We start from the raw sequence: 20,208 nt of genomic DNA on the forward strand, positions 1-20,208 counted from the left end.
TATATGTTTGTTTACATGTTTACTCAGGCTGTGGAGGAGCTACTGGAGTCCTTAGACTTGGAGAAGAGCAGTTACCACATGGGACTTAGTAGGGTGAGTAATGTCAGCATATTTGCAACAAATAAAAATTATTGAATAAACCTTTACTGAGAAACTCTGCCAATTTCACGGAGCTACACACAAAGCTGCAGCTCTTTTTATATGTTTCTTTTCAAAGTACACTTGCTGTCCGGGGGAGCGTGTCCTTCATTCCACCTGTCCCTTTTTGAGGAGTGCTTGCTTTGGAGAGTTGCCAAGCCTTGCCCCTTCCTCCAGTCTTTTAGTCAGTTGCAACACAAGCGGCATGTCTCTCCCCTCTCTGGCTATATGTGACTGCTATTCCCTTTTTCTTTTCAGCTCATTAGAGTGGATTCTCCAACCTCATATATCTCTTCGTTTTTGTTTTGTTTTTTTTTAACCGCGACCGTTGTAAAGTCATCACAGTAAACACTGCTTGGCACACTGAAGTCTAATCTCATCAGCTGGAAAGTGGCCATCAGCCAAGAGGGAAATCAAAGGAAACAATAGTGTACCAAACAGTGGAACGTATGCTCCGGGACATGTGCGAGAAAATACACGACACTAGGGGCAGCTTCACGTAGTGCTACACTTGGGAGTGAGAAACAGGTTCAGAAGTAGACAAGCGCAGTTGGCCGTTCCAGGGTCGTTGTAGCAACCGGTCTCACGTGCATGCCAATAACAGCAGTTCCATATAACCTTATAGCAATGCAGCTCTTGACAGAATCCAGTCTGCCATTAAAGGAAGCCACATGTCTACAAAGAGACATGATGAAAAACAAACAGTGTCACTCCTTGCTATTGGTTTCTGCTAAAGCTGTTTGATCAACCTCTGCTTTGTTTAACGATCACATACATAATTGGTACTCTGATAGACGTTGGGCGTAGTCATAGTGCATTTAAATAGCCAGCTGCTGCCATCATCTGAAATGCGTTCACGGTCCTTAATCCTCAGACACCGCGATGTGGTTACTTGTGGATGTTTACCTGTCTTTTACCTTTGCCCCAGATTAGAAGCAGACAAGCCTGATTGTCTGAGATAATAACTTAATCACAACATTCTCACTAAAGATAAGACCCATTTGTCCGTGGATTACACAGTTACCTATTGATTTCCTGCTTCAGTGCACCTCTTCACTTTTAAACTCTTTAACTTTGTATTTCATGCCAAAGCAGGGCATCTAAATGTAATTTGGTTTTGCTAAGCATGACATGATTTCTCACTGTTTTTTTCCTTTATGTTTTATTTTTTATTTTTTGCTCTAGTTGTTCTTCAGAGCTGGCACCTTGGCTAAATTGGAGGAGCAGAGGGATGAGCAGACCAAGCGTAATCTAATCCTATTCCAAGCTGCCTGTAGAGGCTACCTGTCCCGGCAAGCATTCAAGAAGAGAAAGGTGGGCAAAAAAATCATGCCAGATCACTATTCTGATGCAACATTATACGGGTAGTTCTCCCTTTAATTCCAGGATCAGACTGTACAATTTTTGAGAGAAATTTATAAAAATAAAAAGTAATCAAATTGAGGTACTGCAGTAGCATAATCAACCGATGCCTTGAATGGGCTCATAAAGTCAACAAACTCATGTCAGACTCTTACAGCATGGACCCTACTTTGGTTTTTAATGCTCAAGGTTTCTGACAATACTAACTTGACCGTAACATTTACTTGCTTGTAAGGTGGCAAAATTGGTCCGGCTTCTTTAGTTTCTAGCTAAAGCTCATGATGCTGTTTGCGAGCCAAGATGCAAGCTAACATTGCTAACTTCAAACATCAAATCACATCACTGTAGAAACACAATGAAAACCAGTATTTTTTGTTGTTCGTGATTGTTGTCTCAGATTGGCGTAAACTCTTGCCATGTGTGTGTATGCCATCTTGTGTGACCTTTGCCCAAATTCCTGGCATTTGGAAGGAGGGTCAAGATATTATCAATAATGGCAACAGAAGCACTTTGTTTGATGCAGGTAGTGTTTTGTTCCAAGAAAAGAAAGAATAGACCATTTTGAACCTGAATGTTTAAAACAGTCAACTGTGCAACATTATGATACAGTGGCCAAGTGCAAACATCAGCGAACCAGCTACTCACTGGTTAGCTAAAAGTTCTATTTTTACTTACCGAGATGTATCCGTCTTGGCTCTGTCATGGCAGGTAGTTGAGGAAACATCAAAAAGACCTCTCCTCTACAAACCTTCCTCAGCCATATCTATCTTTCTCTTCACCATGTTGTTTACATCTGTGCACCGTAGTTGTCATTAAGCGACATCTTGCGAGAATTGTCACACTAGAAGCAGAAAGGCCAACAAGTCTGGCATCTAAACTTTCTGTCGCAGTATTGTGCAGAATCCACGATGCCTCATTGCAGTTCTTGGATAAAAGGATGCATGACAAAGACACTTGTAAGGTATTCTTAATAGGGTGTAGTGGTGGGAATGTGTGATGTCAAAATCTTGTCTCTTTAAATGGCATCCATGTCATTTTAGGCGATGTTTGATTTTTGAAAAATATTAAATGATCAGCAGGGCACATGCTCTTCATTGAACATATTAGTCAAAGGACTAAGCTTTTTGAAATTTTAAGGTGTAAGGATGTTATTCACAGAACAAAGGGTTTTCTTGATGTTTTTAGGGCTAATGGTTTTAAAGGCTAATGGTTTTAGCTCAAAGAACAAATTAGATTAATTCAATTAGTTGTTTTTTTTCATCTGTTATCAGTATTATCATTTGAATATGGGAGTACTAGAAAAACAAATGCAATACTTATTAAAAGACGACAAAGTTTGTATCTAGGGCCATTTTTGTGCTTTGCTTTTAATAAAGTAGGTGAGGAACGTGAGCTCCAGAGACCTCGTTGCTTAGCAGTCCACCAGGAATTGAGAGTTCCTCGTTCCGAGCTAATTTTAGTGGCTGTTTGTTCTACTCGAGGGCCACGTCTAACCAGCTTTGCTATAAATCTTCAACTAATTACAAATGTGTTCTTTAAATCAATCCCTCCTGTAGTGTGATCCATCCAATCCTCTTTTCCAAGGGGATACTTGATGGTGACACGTCCTCTTCGGCTGCTGTCCCTGTACAGTAAATACAGCCTTATTAGATATGCTGCTGACTCACACCCATCTGATCCACCCATCTTCCATTTTTCTCTCAGCGAGTGATAGGTACATCTTTCTGGACCTCATACATGTCCTTTTGTGATGTATGGAGCCCCACAGGCCCTCGACTCTCTGAGATTACTATTTAAGTGAATGTGCCTCCTCTGCTCGCTAGTGATGAACCAGCAGAAACAGAATCAACACCACCATTCTCCTCCCAGTATGACATGCTCTTAGTGAGTACATATCATGTGTATTTTCTCCACAATTTTTACTTATGAAGCTTTAGGGCTATTATTCATACAGTGAATAATTTTCCAAAACCTGAAACTGAACACGGAGGCATCAACTAAAATTGCTAGGCAACTGTGCTATTGAAAAATCCATTAGCGAAGAGGCTGTTTTTTCCCCCTATGGCCCCATATGCCCCCTATCTCCTGGAAATGTATCTATAATAGAAAGATAAGGTTTTATTTTATGTTATCTTGTAATTCGTTTCTTTTAAACTCAATTTAATTTGTCGAGGTAAGATGTAACATGCAATTATGAATTTGATGAGAGCCACAGCAGAATCTATTAAGTGTACTGTGACCTCGTGTGGAGTTGTTTTTTTAATCTGCGTATGATAATGCACAGTACTTCCATGGTTGGAAACCGTTTCCACTTCTCAACAGATCAATAGTGGTCAAATTTCAAGGAGCAGTGGTCTGTACTTAAAATGTAATTGCTTGTACCAATAAAACAGTTCACTTCAATTAAATCTTGTTTATTGAGGTGAGGTGGTTCTGTCTGAGTCCAAATGTTCCCTTAAGAGGTCATGAATTAGGTTTCCTACTGTAGCTGTAGCAGCTTATAATGATGAAATATGACGTCACCACCAATCCTCTCTCTCTCTGTCTCACTCTCTCTCGCTCCCTCTCTATCTATCGCTGTACCATTTAATGTTTTTTCTTCATTTTCATGACTATTTACATTGTAGATTCTCACTGAAGGCATCAAAAGTATGAATGAACACGTAGAATTATGTAGCAAACAATGTGGGAAATAACTCAAAACACGTTTTATATTTTAGATTCTTCATAATAGCCACCCTTTGCTGATTGATTACTGCTTTGCTCACTCTTGGCATTCTCTCGATGAGCTTCATTAAGTCATCACCTGAAATGGTTTTCCAACAGTCTTGAAGGAGTTTCCAGAGATGCTGTGCACTTGTTGGCCCTTTTGCCTTCACTCTGCGGTCCATCTCATCCCAAACTATCAGAAGAGACTCTTGGTCTTCCTCTCCTGGGGCGGTCCTCATGTGAGCCAGTTTCATCGTAGCGCTAGATGGTTGTTGCGACTGCACTTGGGGACACATTCAAAGTTTTTGCAGCTTTCCAGACTGACTGACCTTCAGTTCTTAAAGTAATGATGGACTGTGGTTTCTCTTTACTCAGCTGATTGGTTCTTGCCATAATGTGAACTCGTAACGGTTGTCAAATAGAGCTGTCAGCTGCGTCCCAACCTGACTTCTCCACAACTCAACTGACGGTCCCAACCCTGTTAAGAAGGCAAGAAATTCCACAACTGAACCCTGACAGGCAAACCTGAGAAGTGAGAACCATTTCAGGCGACGACATCATGAAACTCACTGAGAGAAGACCAAGGCTTAGCAGCGCCGTCAACAAAGCAAAGGGAGGCTACTTTGAGGAATCTAAAAGTTAGTTATTTAACATTTTTTTCTTTGCTACATAATTCCATATATCTTGCTTCATATATTTGATGTCTTCACTAGGAGGACATAATTTATGAATTTTTTCATGGAATTACATTGAAAATATGCCCATTTCCCAAATAGTTGATTTGTTCCTTTAATTCTAAAATTCTGTTACAAAAAAAGCAAGATTTTTGGATGATGACATCAGTCAAGCGTGAGGTGAAAACACATGCTCAGAAATTAGAAGGGAGGAGCAACGCCAAATCTCGCCTGCCTCCTCTTTCACCCTTTTGTGTCGCTACTGAACTGTTACATGTATGTTACAGTACACAGCCTGTGCTTGCGATGATTACCTGAAGGGCATTCTCATTCTGCATATATTAGTCCTGATTCAATTAGTCGACACCAGAGTAATGGAACAGAAGCAGGGCTGCAGTGGATTATTGAGTGATTTTCATCTCCCTCTTCTCTCCATGTGGATGATTTACAGAGTGTGCTGCTGATCAATCTTGGAATAATCATCATATAATCGCATCTACTCGTGCCCTTGCGGTTAACCTGTTATCCCTTTGTGGAAATTGATAGGGCTCAAGCTATCCCAGTAGCAGGTACAGGTGATGGTATTTTGCCTGCTCCGGTGAAGCCGCTCCCACATAGAAAGTCACATGTCCAATGGATTGATATTGCCTGACATGTCAAGCGTGTTCCAAGACCGTTTGACATTAAATGACAAAGAACACGGTATTTCTTGCCCCCCCACCCCCCACCCCCCCCACCCCCGCCCACCCCCCTTTCAACTGTCTCCTCAAGGGCACACACTGACATTTGAAAAGTTTGTTATTACGCTTCAGCAGGCACTTACCGCACTGGGAGGTTTGTCCTTCAGGTACCCTACAAAGACAAATATGTATTTATTTTAAAGATATTTGCATTGAAATCAGAACAAAGCAACAAGCATGAGCCGGATGCATGAATTCATGCTACTGTTACAGCTCTGCAGCAGTGTGAGAGGCAATTAATTGTACATCGTGTACTTTACTCTCTTCAGAAAGATATGAAAATGAACGTATAGCTCTTTGAAATGATGTATAATTTTTCAGGATTTTTTCTATACATGTATCTGCTATAGTTATGCATGTAGTAAGAGTGGGTGTGCCTGAGGAAGGTGTTATTAAATGTTGAAGAAATATCCTGAGATCTGGGATAAGAGTGCACTCAGAATCTGTTTATAATTATGCAGTAGAGCACATGTATTATGATGATGTATTCATAGACTATTAAGGAAGAAAGCTGAAAGCCTGCTTTTCCTCATCTTGGCTCATACTCCTATTTCTCATCACACTGTCTTACAGTTGTCACAGCTTCTTAATGTGACATGAATACTAAAATGTTTATCCACGCCGTTCATGTACTATAATGTTTTGTTTGTTTTCTATTCATTATAGACGTGATATGACAAGTGAGACCTGTTCATTTCTTCTGTCAGAGATTTGCTGCATTTTGCTTCACGTTAAGGCTTTCACTGTGTGACGAATCCTAATTGGTCATAGAGAGTACCTTCAGGGCGAAATGTACCTGATGCTGAGAATTGTGTTGCTCTAATTGGGTTTGCCCGTAATCTGCTGCTGCTCGAGAGCCTCATGCATAAGCAGCATGGAAATCGTGTAATACTTAGAATTAGCTGCCAACATGTTTGATTTAATTAATCAGAAATTAGCTTCCAGCCTTGGAACTCAGTCTGCTGAAACTCTCCAGAGGAGGCTGGCAAGTCCTGGGATTGCTGCTAGTCCCGACATAAGGGATACACTGCAAGACAAGAATGAGGGAGAAAATGCTGTAGAAAAATTCTTGAAATAATATCAGATTGAGATAGTTGCTGTAAGGCATTTATTCCAGGAAATTATCAAGTAATTTTCCAGCCTGTTACATGGCTGGTGAAACGTGTGCATCATACATAAACATTTTAATGTCACTTACTGGATATACTCGTGCAATAAAGTGATTTTGATGTAAATCATGAATCATTGATTTGTGTGTACTTTTAGTGTATCCGTACTTGAGTATTTGTTTTAATGTTCTTGTTTTTTCTGCTAAACTTGTAATCAAAAATCTCTTTTTTTCATGTCATCAAAAATGATTGATTATTTTTGTTTTGTATCATTGCTTTCCTTAAAATCTGTAATTTGGCACTGACGCTATCAAAATCCACCTGAAGCAGTTATTTTCTCCAGTTTCTAACCGTTACACACCCACAACCGTATAAATATTTCACTCCATGCTGAGAGAGTCTAACCCTAATCCTAACCCATTACGTGAGGTTGAGTTAATTTTGCACCAAATCATCCTGTAGAAATGACGTTTTTTCTTTCTTTACAAAAAAAAAAAACAAAAAAAACCTTTAGTCCTTTCAGGTCATTTCAGGCCCTGGACTTTTTTACTTTTACTTGGGTGAAGATGTTGGATCTGAACTTTTATTACTTTTTTAATATCTGTACTTCTACTTAAATCAAGAATTAGTCTGCTTAGGACTCCTCTGGATATAAGTAATTTCTGCAACATTATTAGACCAACATTCATTCAGTCTGTTTGTCTTTGGACTCCTTTCTTGCTGTGTGCAGATTCAAGATCTAGCAATCCGTTGCATCCAGAAGAACATCAAGAAGAACCGGGCCGTGAAGGGCTGGCCATGGTGGAAGGTCTTCACCACAGTCCAGCCCCTCATCAAGGTCCAGCTCACGGAAGAGCAGATGCGAAGCAAAGACGTGAGCAAACATTTCTGTTTGATATTCCTCAATTTGCGAAATACTTCATTCCTCTTATTAAAATTGTGTAACTTTTTTTTCTGCTTCAGGAGGAGATACAGCAGCAGAAATCAAAGCTGGAGAGGGTTGAGAAAGAGCGAAATGAGCTGAGACTGAACGCAGATCGATTAGAGAGCAGGGTGGGTGCCCATGCTGGGAGAATGATGTTTCAGATTGGTGGTGTAGTTACATCCCAGTTAAAGATATGGCCGAGAATTGAATTTTTTTTTCAATGACACCTTGTGAGTGTCTGCCTGTCTGTACTTGTGTCCAGATCTCAGACCTGCTGGCGGAACTTGCAGATGAGAGAAGTACAAGTGAGTCGGCATCCCAGCTGCTTGAGACTGAGACCTCAGAGAGACTGCGCCTGGAAAGGGACATGAAGGATCTACAGGTATATATATATATATATATATACAGACACACACACACACACACACACACACACACACACACACACACACACACACACACACACATATCAGATCATAATACTGGAAACTATTCCAAAAGGGTAGACTTTGTGTTTTTGATCAGTCTGTGTGAATTTCCAGGCAAAGTTTGACGCTATGAAGAAACAACTGGAAGCACAAGAGTTGGAGGTGATGGAAGCTCGGCTCATGAAAACATCAGAGCTCAACGGGGAGTTAGATGATGATGATGAAGATGCAGGTTAGTTGAGCTAGAACTATGATTCCCAAACTGGTGGCATGTCTCCCCATGGCAACATTAGGGAGTAGGCCTAAAAAAAAAATTTAAGATCCTTTCAGAATCCTCCTACAATCTGTGAAAAACCACTCCTTTTCTTCCTCTGACTGGCTGACCATGAAAAATCTCACTCCATACACCTAAAGGCACCAAGTACTAGCTAGTCAGAGGCAAGGTTTAGGGCAGTAGGTGTGTGTTCTATTTCCTCTAGGGCGGATGCTTAGGGTTAGGCCCTCCAGCACCCAATATGTTGTCTAACTTGCGCAAATATGGATTAGTCAATGAATCAGCCTAGCTCTACACCCATTAGAGCAGCAGAAACTGCCAGAGGATGCTGTACAGTATATCGGCTGAAGACAGAGTTTCCAGCCTCATCTGGGGAGGAAGAGGGTTTACGCAGCAGGAGGTTAAATGTGTCAGGGGTTACAGAACTTCAAAATGTTTTAAAAACATGAACCCAGAAACATTAGTTGACACCTACCACTGCATTTAATTCTCAGCCAAAGATCTGAGGATCTTTGTTTCTTATTTCTTAATCGATTGCACTCTGTGACACTTACTGTAGCAGCTTGTCATTGACTGCCTAATGGTCATGTCAAACCAGGTTGGAGGCATAATTCACTGAACTGTTGATAGCAGCATTATGTGCACAGTTTGAGAAATCTCTCTCATACTAATTGTGGCTGCGGGAATGAGCTGCTTTGTTCAACTGTTTCACCAGGAGACACGGCAGAAAGACTGGGTCACATCTTGCATAATGCTATTAAGTATATTTTCCAAATTTGGGATTTACCGCTAGGGGATTAAGATGTTCTCTTCCAGGCAAACAACTAATGCCCATTGCTGATTGGTCTCCACTTGCTGAGAAAGAAAGCTCCCGCTGAGAGTGTATTGTCCGTTTTTTTTCTTTTTTTTCCCTCACATCCCCTCCAACCAACCTCAGCAGACAAGCCATTACAGAGCGTATCAGAATTCTTAGATGAATGAGAAAATAATCGTTGGGATCAGAGCTGGTGGCCCTGCAAGTTGTCATTATGCTATATATATGCTAATGAGCAGCACTGATGGAGGAGCCAGTGTTGCTATGTGAAGGGGAAATGGACAGCCTCTAAAATGATAAGGCTTGGAAATGAACCTGAACCTGAATGTGTGCCTGGCCGCTGTCATAGCTCTGATAGCCTCTGACAGCTCCAGAATTAGGGTCGGCTAAGAACTGTGGAAAGTGCCACTTAGACATGTCCTCCTCTCCCTACTATTGTTGGGTGCTCGGAATTCTCACCTCAGTTTTATCCTAGATTAGAGCTGAAAAGCTGCGCTCCTTTGTAGTTTTCCTGACAATTTTTATTTGACCTCATAAGGTTAGGATTTAATGAAAGAGGTATTATTTCCTGAGAGATTATTTTATTCCAGTCCTTGAATGTGATAACCATCTCAGCTAGCACAATGCACCCCATAATCCACAGCATCATCAATCATTCCTGAGCTTTTGAGCCTCTTTTCTTGTTTATCCCACCAGGCCTACATTAGAAGCAGGAGACACCCAAATGTCATACAGACAGTTTCTTGAACTGTATATACCTTTCCTTCAGGAGGTGAGTGGCGGATAAAGTACAACCGAGCCATTCGTGAAATGGAGTTCACCAAAAAGAAACTTCAGCAGGAGTTTGATGACAAGTTGGAGACAGAGCAGCAGAGCAAACGACATCTTGAGAGAAGGGCAAGAGACTTTTTGTAACATAAAACCATTTAAAAAGTCCATATTATATATATATGGTTATCCCATGGTTAGTGTATCAAATATGTACTGAACTATCATAGAGGAGGAAAAAAAACTGTATGCTAATACAAGTGTGTGTGTGTGTGTGTGTGTGTGTGTGTGTGTGCTGCAGCTGGCAGACTTGCAGACAGACAATGAGGATGTGCAGCGTTCTGTGCAGCAGTTAAAGAGGAAGTGCCAGAAGCTGACAGCAGAACTGCAGGACACCAAGCTTCACCTGGAGGGTCTGCAGAGCCGCAACCATGATCTGGAGAAAAAACAGAGGAAGTCAGTCTCCAGATGTCTTTTTTTCCTGTTTGCTTTGATCCATCCTTCCCTCCATCACACACACACATCAGAGAGAGTGCAGTGCTCTTGTCTCCTTGGCACAGACACTCTGACCCATGCCGCAGAACACTAAAGTTTTCTTTAATTTGAGCAGTGACTGAGATGTTCTGTAATCTGCTGAATTGCATTAGCTCTGAAAATGAGTCAGACTTAAAGCACTCGAGAAGCTATCACTGTGGCAGAATGTGATCTCTCCCCTGCGGCTAATTGAAGATGCTCTGTGGGTGAAATTATTTTCAGCTGCGCTTCAGAGAGAAAAACAGGGAATTACAACGAGCTGACAGCATGAAGCACTTAGCTTTTAAGTTCACTAACCATAAGTGTTTCTTCCCTCGACAATTGAAGAAAACATTTTGCACATTATTACAACTCAATTGTAAACTGATGGCTAATGGAAGGGGAACAGTGGAGGCTCAAACTGAAGCAGCACTGAACTGCTGCTCTACCAGTGCGTGGTGGCTTCTCACAAATTCAACATCTGCCAAGGCTTGGGATTAGTTATTGAGTTGTCTGGCATAATGTTTTAAACAAGATCATTGAGTGTCACAGCACAAGACATACAAAGTGTGATGGTAAACCACTTGATGTATATCGATATTGTTTCAGACCTCCACAACTTGGCACATAGTATTACTTCCTGCAGGTATAGGGGTCTCAACGGAGAGCCTATGATACTCCACTAATCGTGTGTGTGTGTGTGTGTGTGTGTGTGTGTGTGTGTGTGTGTGTGTGCGTACGTGTGTGCGTGCGTACGTGTGTGTGTCCCAGATTTGACCTGGAGCAGAACCAGGCTCAAGCTGAGGTGCAAAGAGAAAGAAGCCAGAAAGAGAAGCTGGCTCGAGAGAGAGACTCAATGACTGGTGAGATGTTTAACCTCCGCCAGCAGCTGCAGGTAAACGACTTCACAGAACATATGATGTCCTCTCTCGGGGACGTGTCTGATCTCTGCAGGACATAACTGGGCTGGTCCACATGTGACCTCCACGATGCCTCTTTGGTCCCGCAGGAAAAGGACAGCGAACTGTGTGCTGCTAATATGAAGGTGCAGCAGCTGGAGGCAGAGCTACAGGATCTCTCTTCGCAGGAGTCCAAGGATGAAGCCTCATTGGCAAAGGTCAAGAAACAGCTGCGTGACCTGGAGGCCAAGGTGAAAGACCAGGAGGAGGAGCTGGATGAGCAGGCTGGAAGCATCCAGATGCTGGAGCAGGTATGGAGTGAATCAAATCACAAACACAATATCAGCCTGTGCTATTAGATACAAATAAAACAATTATTTGAACAGTACTGCACAAATGTGTTAGGAATTGATCAATATTTTATTCAGATTTTTATTACCATTCATACAATTCAATAAATTATTTTAAAAGCATATTGCACAGATGTTTGTTTTTATATTTCTAGGCTAGTTTAAGCTTGTATGTTTAAAATATACATGTTAAAAGGGTCAGTATTTTATATGTATTTATATTTTTCAATTTTTTACATTTTCAATTCTCAAGTGTGGTGAGGTTTAAGCCATTTTTGGGGTTTCTTCTCTCAACAGTTCAATAATTTTTCAATTTGTAGATCTGTATTCATCATGTGTGCAAACAAGTTGTTAGGAGCACGGAACTGAACCCACAATGCAGATTGATAACGAAAGCGCTTTATTCAGGCTCAATGTTAAAAAAAAGAAAGGAGAAACAGAGGCAGATGGACGACAGGGTTGGGCGAGGCAGAACAGAGGGCAGGCAAACGGCAGGGCTGGAGGAAGGAAAACAGGTCGAGGCAAAAAACTCGTGGATCTGAGCTGGAGTCCAAGGAAATTCTGAGCAATCTTTAGAATAGCGGCCAAGAGCGTTACCACAGGGGTTGGAACAACGTACTGGCGATGAGTGGAGGAAGAGACTGGTTTAAGACGGCTGTTGGTGTGGAGAGTGGAATCAGGTTAATGAGCAGCAGGTGTGCTGAGGAGGGTTGATGCAGTGGATCTCGGAAGACCCCGCCCAGCCCTGGGGAAAACAAAAAAACATGGACACGGAGCAGGAGTGCACTGAATCTAGGCAGGATCCTGACACAAGTAAATGAATAACTGAATAATGTCTGCATCACATATTGTACACATAGATCATAGTATGGCTTTTTCACCCAAATTGTGCAGCATTAATGCAAATCACTCCTGTATGTTGAACTTTCCACCTCTGAAGAACGTATCAAGGAGCCATCATGCTGTACATTTTGTTAAATAAATCATTTCAGATTTAACACTGAACGATATTGATTTTGAAAGAACAAGAAAAGATTAATGTTCTTACTTTGGTGTGTGTGTATGTGTGTGTGTGTGTGTGTTTGTTTATGTGCGTGTGTGTTTATGTGCGTGTGTGTTTATGTGCGTGTGTGTGTGTATTCTCACCTTGTACTCAGGCTAAGCTGCGGCTTGAGATGGAGATGGAAAGGCAGCGCCAGACCCACTCTAAAGACATTGAGAGCAAAGATGAAGAGGTTGACGAGATCAGGCGGTCCTGTAGTAAGAAGGTAGATGCCATTTTCACATTAATGAGATACTTCAGAATTCTTCCTATGCATACAAGCATCCTGTAATCAGGTGTGGTCACCTGTGTTAACTTATAGACTTAAATTTTTATGCTTCATTCCTTCCATTATTATCTCCATTCAATTTGAAACATCCATAACAGGATATTATATGTGTTATATCTGACCGTCATCTGTTTCTGTATGCTGACGTTCTCCTCACATGTCCCGTAGCTGAAACAGATGGAGATGCAGCTGGAGGAAGAATATGAAGACAAGCAAAAGGTGCTGCGTGAGAGACGAGAGCTGGAATCCAAACTGCTGAACGCACAGGACCAGGTACTTCCATCACTGGTCTCATTGTGGTTAAGTGTCTGCCCTACATCTTTTGATTGGAAAGAAACTGCTGTTGAGTCTGAAGAACTGCTGTTGAAAGAGGATAAAAAAAGACAGAATATGTTTAAGTTTGGCAAGAGAGGATTGATTTGTTCCTCAGGTGAGCCAGAGGGACGTGGAGACAGAGAAGAGGCTGAAGAAAGATCTGAAGAGAACCAAAGTCCTCCTGGCTGATGCGCAGATTATGCTGGACCACCTGAAGAGTAACGCCCCTAGCAAGAGGGAGATCGCTCAACTCAAAAATCAAGTAGGCCACACGTAACCGTGCCTTAGCACTGGTGCTTACTGGTATATTACATTTATACATCCTCAATCCTCTTGCAAATCTGCCAGAGATACTTGATCTTGGCCCGCTAATGTTCGTCCCTCACCCCCTCCCTGGAACTCTCTACCCACCTCCTGCTTCTCACAGCTGGAGGAGTCAGAGTTCACCTCCGTGGCAGCAGTGAAGGCACGCAAAAGCATGGAGATAGAAATAGAGGACCTGCATATCCAAATGGAGGACATTGCCAAAGCTAAAATATCGGTGAGTTTGACATCTGTTAGTGGTGCGTCCTTAGGGTGTTAACACAAGATGTAGAGTGGAACCACACTAATTGTATTCCAATTATTGTCTGGAGCTGACTTGCATGTCAATCAGTTCAGCGTGTGTTTGTTTCATCTTCTCTCCTCTCTGCAGTGATAGACATTTATAGATAATGAAACAGACCCAAATCTTTCTCATGTCACACTTAACAAACAGATTTATTGATAAAATGTGTGAAGTTTTCTATACCGTTCTGGCACATTAAAACAAAAACAACAAACATTGTTTAATTAATGTGTCAAATTTCCACGCCTCAAACTGCAGCAGGGCTTTAACATTAATATGCGTGGGGTACTAAAATAATAAATGCCCTTTGGCATATGTCTGATTTCAACATTTTGCTCTAATGGATAAATCGGCTTTTTTCACATTTTTCTCTCCATCTGCTCATTAATGGCTGTCTCCTGAGAGCGCTGCCTGCATTTCTGACTGGTAGACTGAGGATGTTTGTGTCTCTGGGGTGACACAGAGAATGCTGCGCCTGTGCTTTGCTTGTTAATTGCTGCATTTATGGCGAGGGAAGGTCTTGTAAGCGTCTCCGATTAGAGAATGAATATTGAAACCCTGAGAACACAGAGGATGAACTCTTAATAGGACATCACCAGCATGTTGCACTGGCTGCACTTTTCCTCGTCTAAATGAGCCAATTGATTATCTCCAATTGGTCTCATCCTCCAGCCAGAGCCGCATCCAGATTGTGTTTCATTTCCATCAGATGAGATTCCAGGACTGCCTCGGCCTGACCACCCGAAGACCATTTATCGTATTCAGAAGCTCATGAATAAATCCTGTCATTCTTGACTAAAACCTGCCCCTTTCTCTCTCGTCCATCAGCTGGAGGAGCAGGTCAGTCGCCTGCAGAGAGAGAAGAATGACTTGCAGTCCCGTATGGAGGAGGATCAGGAGGACATGAATGAGCTGATGAAGAAACACAAGGCAGCAGTTGCTCAGGTAACGTAAGTGGCCTCGTCAAGCAATGTCAAATCCTTGAAAACACCATTATTAGTTCCTCTGATCAAACCAGCTCCTGTTTCCAGAAAAAAAAGGGAAAATGAGGATATTAATAAAATAAGGGTCCTTGCCTTTAGTTGTATTTAATTTGAACAACGACGTGATACCATCTCTGACACTGGCATTTACATTCTGCTCTGTTCTGCATGTAAGTAGAGCAGCTTTGAGGTTTGGAGGACATATTCCCTTCCAAACACAGTGTGTGCTCTGTAATCAAGGAGATGCAATCTGCTCTGCAACATGTCATGTCACTTGGCACAGTCTTGTTGTTATCATTCCATAAACTATTCAATCAAAACATATATTTGTTTAGATTTGACAGGTGATTGACGCAGGCTCACATACATCTCTTGATCTCAGGTACACTCAAATGGATTTTTTTCTCTTTTTGTGTGCGCGTGTGTGTGTGTGTTTGTGTGCATGCTTGTGTGCGTGTGCATGCTTGTGTGTGTGTGTCTACTAGTCTGCCAGAGATTTGAGCCAGATCAGTGACCTGCAGGCCCAGATGGAGGAGGCCACAAAGGAGAAGCAGGAGATCCAAGAAAAGGTAAAGAAGAAAGACTCTAAAGCCGTGTAGCTGCCTGCCTGCTGCGTCAGCACTTCCCTCTGATTAGATGTCCGCTTTTCAGAGTTTTCTCTGATTATGTAGACTGCAAATGTTGTATTTCTATGGTGGTTTTCTTCTTTAAACATGTTTGAAAACTTAAATATTAAAATGCAGTTGCTTCTCATATCTACTTACTTAGCAACACGTTTTCTTGGTTTAACCAATTAGATCCAATTCAAACACACACGTTGCGGTCCTTCCAGTGACTCTCCCTTAGCAGTCTTGGTGATTTATTTCATTTGTGGTTGTCACTTCCAGTGCCAGTGCTTTGTGTTTTTGAATATATCAGAACATTTTTGTGTCAATGAAAACACGCTGATATTTTTACTAATTATTCATGCGATAAGTGGACATATAGTAAAACCTTCTTATGCATGCTATCGATGTGCGATTCGTATGTATGTCATGAATTACAGTTTTACCTCAATTTTACAAAAATCCCTAAAAACAGACTCTCAGATAAACGGCTCTGCAACATTCATGTGTCAGTCTACATTTATCTACATGTGTCATTTGTCCCTTGAGCATCAGCCAGTACTGTCTGTCCGTTTGCCGAGTGTCCCACACCACAGACAGCACTGGTCGGACCTCGTCAGTTTGGCATATTGAATTTGTTTAGAGGCCTTCATAGACATCATTCTGGTCATCTAGTCAGCTGCAGTGAAGCGGTGCGTGATAAAAAAAAAAATACAGAAGTGCAATATTTGTCTCAATTTCCAGCCTCATCTTGGGATCACTCCTGTCATCACCAGGATGATTTGGTGCAAACTTTTTTTTTACTTACTTACTTAGAGTTTATTTGATAGGGACAGATACAACTCATATGGATTGTGCACAATCCAACAGAAAGCATTAATGGCCACGCACTCACACCTGCAATAGTCTTCCCACCCTCCCCACACACATACACTTGCTGTTAAAATGTACCCACATTTCCCTATACGTGGCTACATACCTGGTTGCCTTTTAGGAATTCCTTCAGTTTGCTCCTAAATTGTCTCTGACCATGAATTGCCTTGAGCTCAGTGGCTAAACTGTTCCATATATTAACTCCCTTGTCAGATAGTCTTACAAAAAGTAATTGTATTTTGCCTTACAAGTATTCACAAATAGGTGTATTTATTGGGTTCACAATGATTTTTTTTCCCCTCCTGCATCACTTCTACGTGATTCGAGAATGCAGAAACATCCAGCTTCAGTTTGTATATTTCACTTCAGGCTAATGGCGACTGATGGCTAACAACAGCAAAACAGTCCAACAATGTAACTTTACACTTTGTCAACATACGGTACAATCCACGTCTTGTTCATCCAAAACTTTGATTTGAGCAAAAACTATAACACTTTGGTGCAAGCTAGCTGTAGCTAGTAGTTGCAGTAGCAGTAGTTGATTCAACAGAATGTACTAGCCGGTAGACACGATCATGAACAAGTGGTGAACTGGAAGTGTTCAAGTTTATTTTTACCTCACATCAAAGTGTTTGTGGATTACATAACATAGATTTGGATAAATACTCTGGATTATACTGGATGATGCACTTGTGAGTTCGAAAAAGGAAGTTTTTAACGGTTTTGCTGTTGTTGGCTGTCAGTCACCATTAGCTTTAGCATGCCTGGCACTTTCTTCATTCGGGAGTCACAAGGAAGTGCTACATGAGGGACAAGATGCCTTTGTGAGTGCCTTTTTGTGAAAATACAGAATTTGAATGAAGTGTCACATTAAAAGTACATAATGTTAAATTACAATAAAGACGGAGATAACAAAATTGCTATCAGAAACATCAAGTAACAAAATGTCTGTGTAGGTTCTCATTCATCCAGGTCATCGTAGATCGAAGCGAAGTAAAATCTGGTCAACTGGACGTAAGTTTATCTTGAAGATGTTTCACCTCTCATCCGAGAGGCTTCTTCAGTTCTAGTGAAGAGTGTGGAAACTCCAGCTTATAAACCTATGTGGGAGTGGTCAGTGCTATTGTGGTGGAAACGACCCTCCCGAGACTCACCTGGCCTCCCCAAACGACAGTCGTTGTGAGGTGTCAGGGAGTTTCAGGGGTGGTCGTTAGGGAGTTTCACCGACCACTCAGATGCTAATGGGCTGTGCTGGCAGCAGCCGTTCCACATGGGTCTTTCAGCTGAGCTCTTTGGGGAAGCTTTGAAAGGACTTGGTTGTAAATAGGTGAAAGGACGACCACGTAAGGAGAGGCTCCTTGGTCGTCAAGGACGACCATGTCCAAATCCTCGACAGAGAGGACAGATGGTTTGAAAGAGGAGTTAAAGAAGCCATCCACATCAGGATAGAGAAACCATCTTTGAACAGAGGAGGTGTTGTCTTTCTGTGTTGAAGAGAAGATGTTTCGTATTACATTTTTTTCAACAGCAAACAAAATTGAACCTCTCTCGCCACTGTCTAACAGCAGACCTCGTTTCTGTTCGATTAAGCTGTAACACGTGCCGAAGCTTTGTAGTTTGCACCCTTCCATTAGAGTCTCGGCCCACCCATCTGAATGTTTTTGGCTAAACACGAGACACGCAGCAGGCTGTAAGGGATTGTTAAGACCTGCCAGAGAAGGCAGCAGTTGCTATCTAAAGCATCTGACCTTGAAACGGTTATCTCATCCCCAGTAGGAGGGAAATCTGGCTTCTTTAGTGATATCAAAGGAGAACTCGAAATCCTCCTTGTCTCAGATGCAAAGTCCCTCATTAGGTGCCATGCTGCCTTTTGGGTCTTTTTTGTTGTGACGTATCTTTCCTCCTTTTATCAGTCATGAGAAAACGATTCAGATGGAACAAACGTGCTTTGCATAAAACTCACTTCCTTCCCCAAAGCCTGTGAAATCACTGCAGCTCTGTTACTCATCCTGAACCACAAGCTCTCCTTTTGACCAGTAGATTGGAGGTTTATCTAGAAGCTCATTACTCACACTGCCTGCTCAATATTTACTTGTACCAACCAAGATGGATTAGATTCACAAACAGGGTGAAAAGCCAACATTAATTTAGTTTACCCTCACATAGTGTCAGCACAAAGTTTTCATAGTCCTTACTTGAGGGGAAGTTGAAAAGCAGAGATCACTTAAGGTTTTAAACCTTTTACAGTGTAAACACAAACCATACCAGGTCCTCTAATTCTCATGGGGACCAAAGACCTGCTCTAATGCAGCGCAACGTCACCTAGAGTTATGGTGATTTGAGGTTAGTTAGTTTCAGGTCAGGGTTAGGGTTAGGCATCAATTGGTTAGGGTTAGGTTTAGACATAGGGTTAGGGTTAGGATGTCCACATGAATGGGAATCAGTGGAATGCCCTAATAAGGATATCTGTGCAAACCTTTGTGTGTGTGTGCGTGTGTGTGTGTGTGTGTGTGTGTGTGTGTGTGTGTGTGTGTGTGTGTGTGTGTGTGTCCTCTCAGCTTCATTCGTTGCAGAGCCAGCTGGAGTTTCAGGAACAGTCCATGGTGGAAAAGTCTCTTGTGAGCCGTCAAGAGGCCAAGATTCGTGAGCTGGAGACCAAGCTGGAGTATGAGAGGACACAGATCAAACGTCTGGAGGTGAGATAATCGCCCTGCCTCATAAATAAAAGACATTCTTTCTGAACCTACAAATGCAATTTGACATTGGATCCTCTATTTATCACAAGGCAGACATAGTATGAAGAGAGGATAAGATGTCCTTTTCATAGATACGCATATGGCATGTTGCAGTATGCTACGTTGTATATCTATCTTCACACACCTTGACTGCCTCATGATGACGAAATTAGAGCAAAGTTGTGGTCAGTCAGGAGACAAATTAAACAGATGCAGACCCTAGTATGAGCCCATACAGGGCGCAAGGTAAACCTTCACAATTCCGCACATGTTGAAGGAAATTCAAGTACTGAAATGTTATAAAGTCAGGCAATAGCTGCAAGACTCCATCAGAAGTCATCCTCCCAAAGTACTTTTTTTTTGCTGCTGACAGTCGATGGGAAAGAACCCCACAGAGGTCGATGTGCCTCTAAAGCAGTGTCTTGCTCTGAAATCTCACTTCCTCGAGGGACAGTTTCTCATGATTCTTGACTGTTTGCAGTTTATTTTGGGCGCATGAAGAAATGTCTCAGGCACTGTGATGTCGATCAGAGGGGTGAGCTCGCATTACTGCTGGACCTACATAGATCACCAGTATAACTCGTCCTACGCTCCATAACTTTGGCGTGTACGGTGTGTACCGTAGCACCCTCAGCGACTCCACCAGTTTCCAGTGCTTCATGACCTCAAAGCCAAGTAAATACAGACAGCCAAATAAAACTGGGTTCAGGTTGAAAAACACTAGCATTTCCCTTTAATGTATCTCAAGGTTTATTTCAGATCAGGACTGTTGGTATCACTGATTTTTGTATTTTTTAATGGAGAACAAAAGAGACTTTTATGATTGAGGTGTTTTGAACCTGGGTGTCACCTCCACTCCTCTCCAGAGCCTGGTGGGACGCCTGAAGGAGAACCTGGAAAAGATGACAGAGGAGAGGAACCAACACATTGCTGCAGAAAACAGGGAGAAGGAGCAGAATAAGCGCATGCAAAGGCAGATAAGGGACAGTAAGGAGGAGATGGCGGAGCTATCTAAGAAGGAGGGCGAGGCAAGCCGGAAGAAGCATGAGTTGGTAG

General features: G+C 42.0%; 1 protein-coding gene across 2 annotated transcripts in view; it reads left to right on the plus strand.

Moving 5' to 3' along the window:
- Nucleotides 1-20,208, plus strand: part of LOC147248932 (unconventional myosin-XVIIIa-like) — a 63,650-nt gene that overhangs the window by 31,108 nt on the left and 12,334 nt on the right. For both annotated transcript variants that reach the window (XM_086225918.1, XM_086225916.1), the window contains 18 exons: nucleotides 28-93; nucleotides 1,324-1,452; nucleotides 7,463-7,606; nucleotides 7,696-7,785; nucleotides 7,920-8,039; nucleotides 8,200-8,317; nucleotides 9,943-10,070; nucleotides 10,243-10,397; nucleotides 11,226-11,349; nucleotides 11,464-11,664; nucleotides 12,861-12,971; nucleotides 13,203-13,307; nucleotides 13,465-13,611; nucleotides 13,777-13,890; nucleotides 14,785-14,901; nucleotides 15,425-15,508; nucleotides 18,976-19,113; nucleotides 20,019-20,204. In XM_086225918.1, the coding sequence (XP_086082044.1) occupies nucleotides 28-93; nucleotides 1,324-1,452; nucleotides 7,463-7,606; nucleotides 7,696-7,785; nucleotides 7,920-8,039; nucleotides 8,200-8,317; nucleotides 9,943-10,070; nucleotides 10,243-10,397; nucleotides 11,226-11,349; nucleotides 11,464-11,664; nucleotides 12,861-12,971; nucleotides 13,203-13,307; nucleotides 13,465-13,611; nucleotides 13,777-13,890; nucleotides 14,785-14,901; nucleotides 15,425-15,508; nucleotides 18,976-19,113; nucleotides 20,019-20,204 (2,277 nt within the window). The remainder of the gene's footprint in view (nucleotides 1-27; nucleotides 94-1,323; nucleotides 1,453-7,462; nucleotides 7,607-7,695; nucleotides 7,786-7,919; nucleotides 8,040-8,199; nucleotides 8,318-9,942; nucleotides 10,071-10,242; nucleotides 10,398-11,225; nucleotides 11,350-11,463; nucleotides 11,665-12,860; nucleotides 12,972-13,202; nucleotides 13,308-13,464; nucleotides 13,612-13,776; nucleotides 13,891-14,784; nucleotides 14,902-15,424; nucleotides 15,509-18,975; nucleotides 19,114-20,018; nucleotides 20,205-20,208) is intronic.

This window comes from Aulostomus chinensis, chromosome 15, assembly GCF_037954235.1.
Source record: "Aulostomus chinensis isolate RoL2024-O1b breed Wild chromosome 15, RoL_Achi_v1.0, whole genome shotgun sequence".
NCBI classification, from domain to species: domain Eukaryota; kingdom Metazoa; phylum Chordata; class Actinopteri; order Syngnathiformes; family Aulostomidae; genus Aulostomus; species Aulostomus chinensis.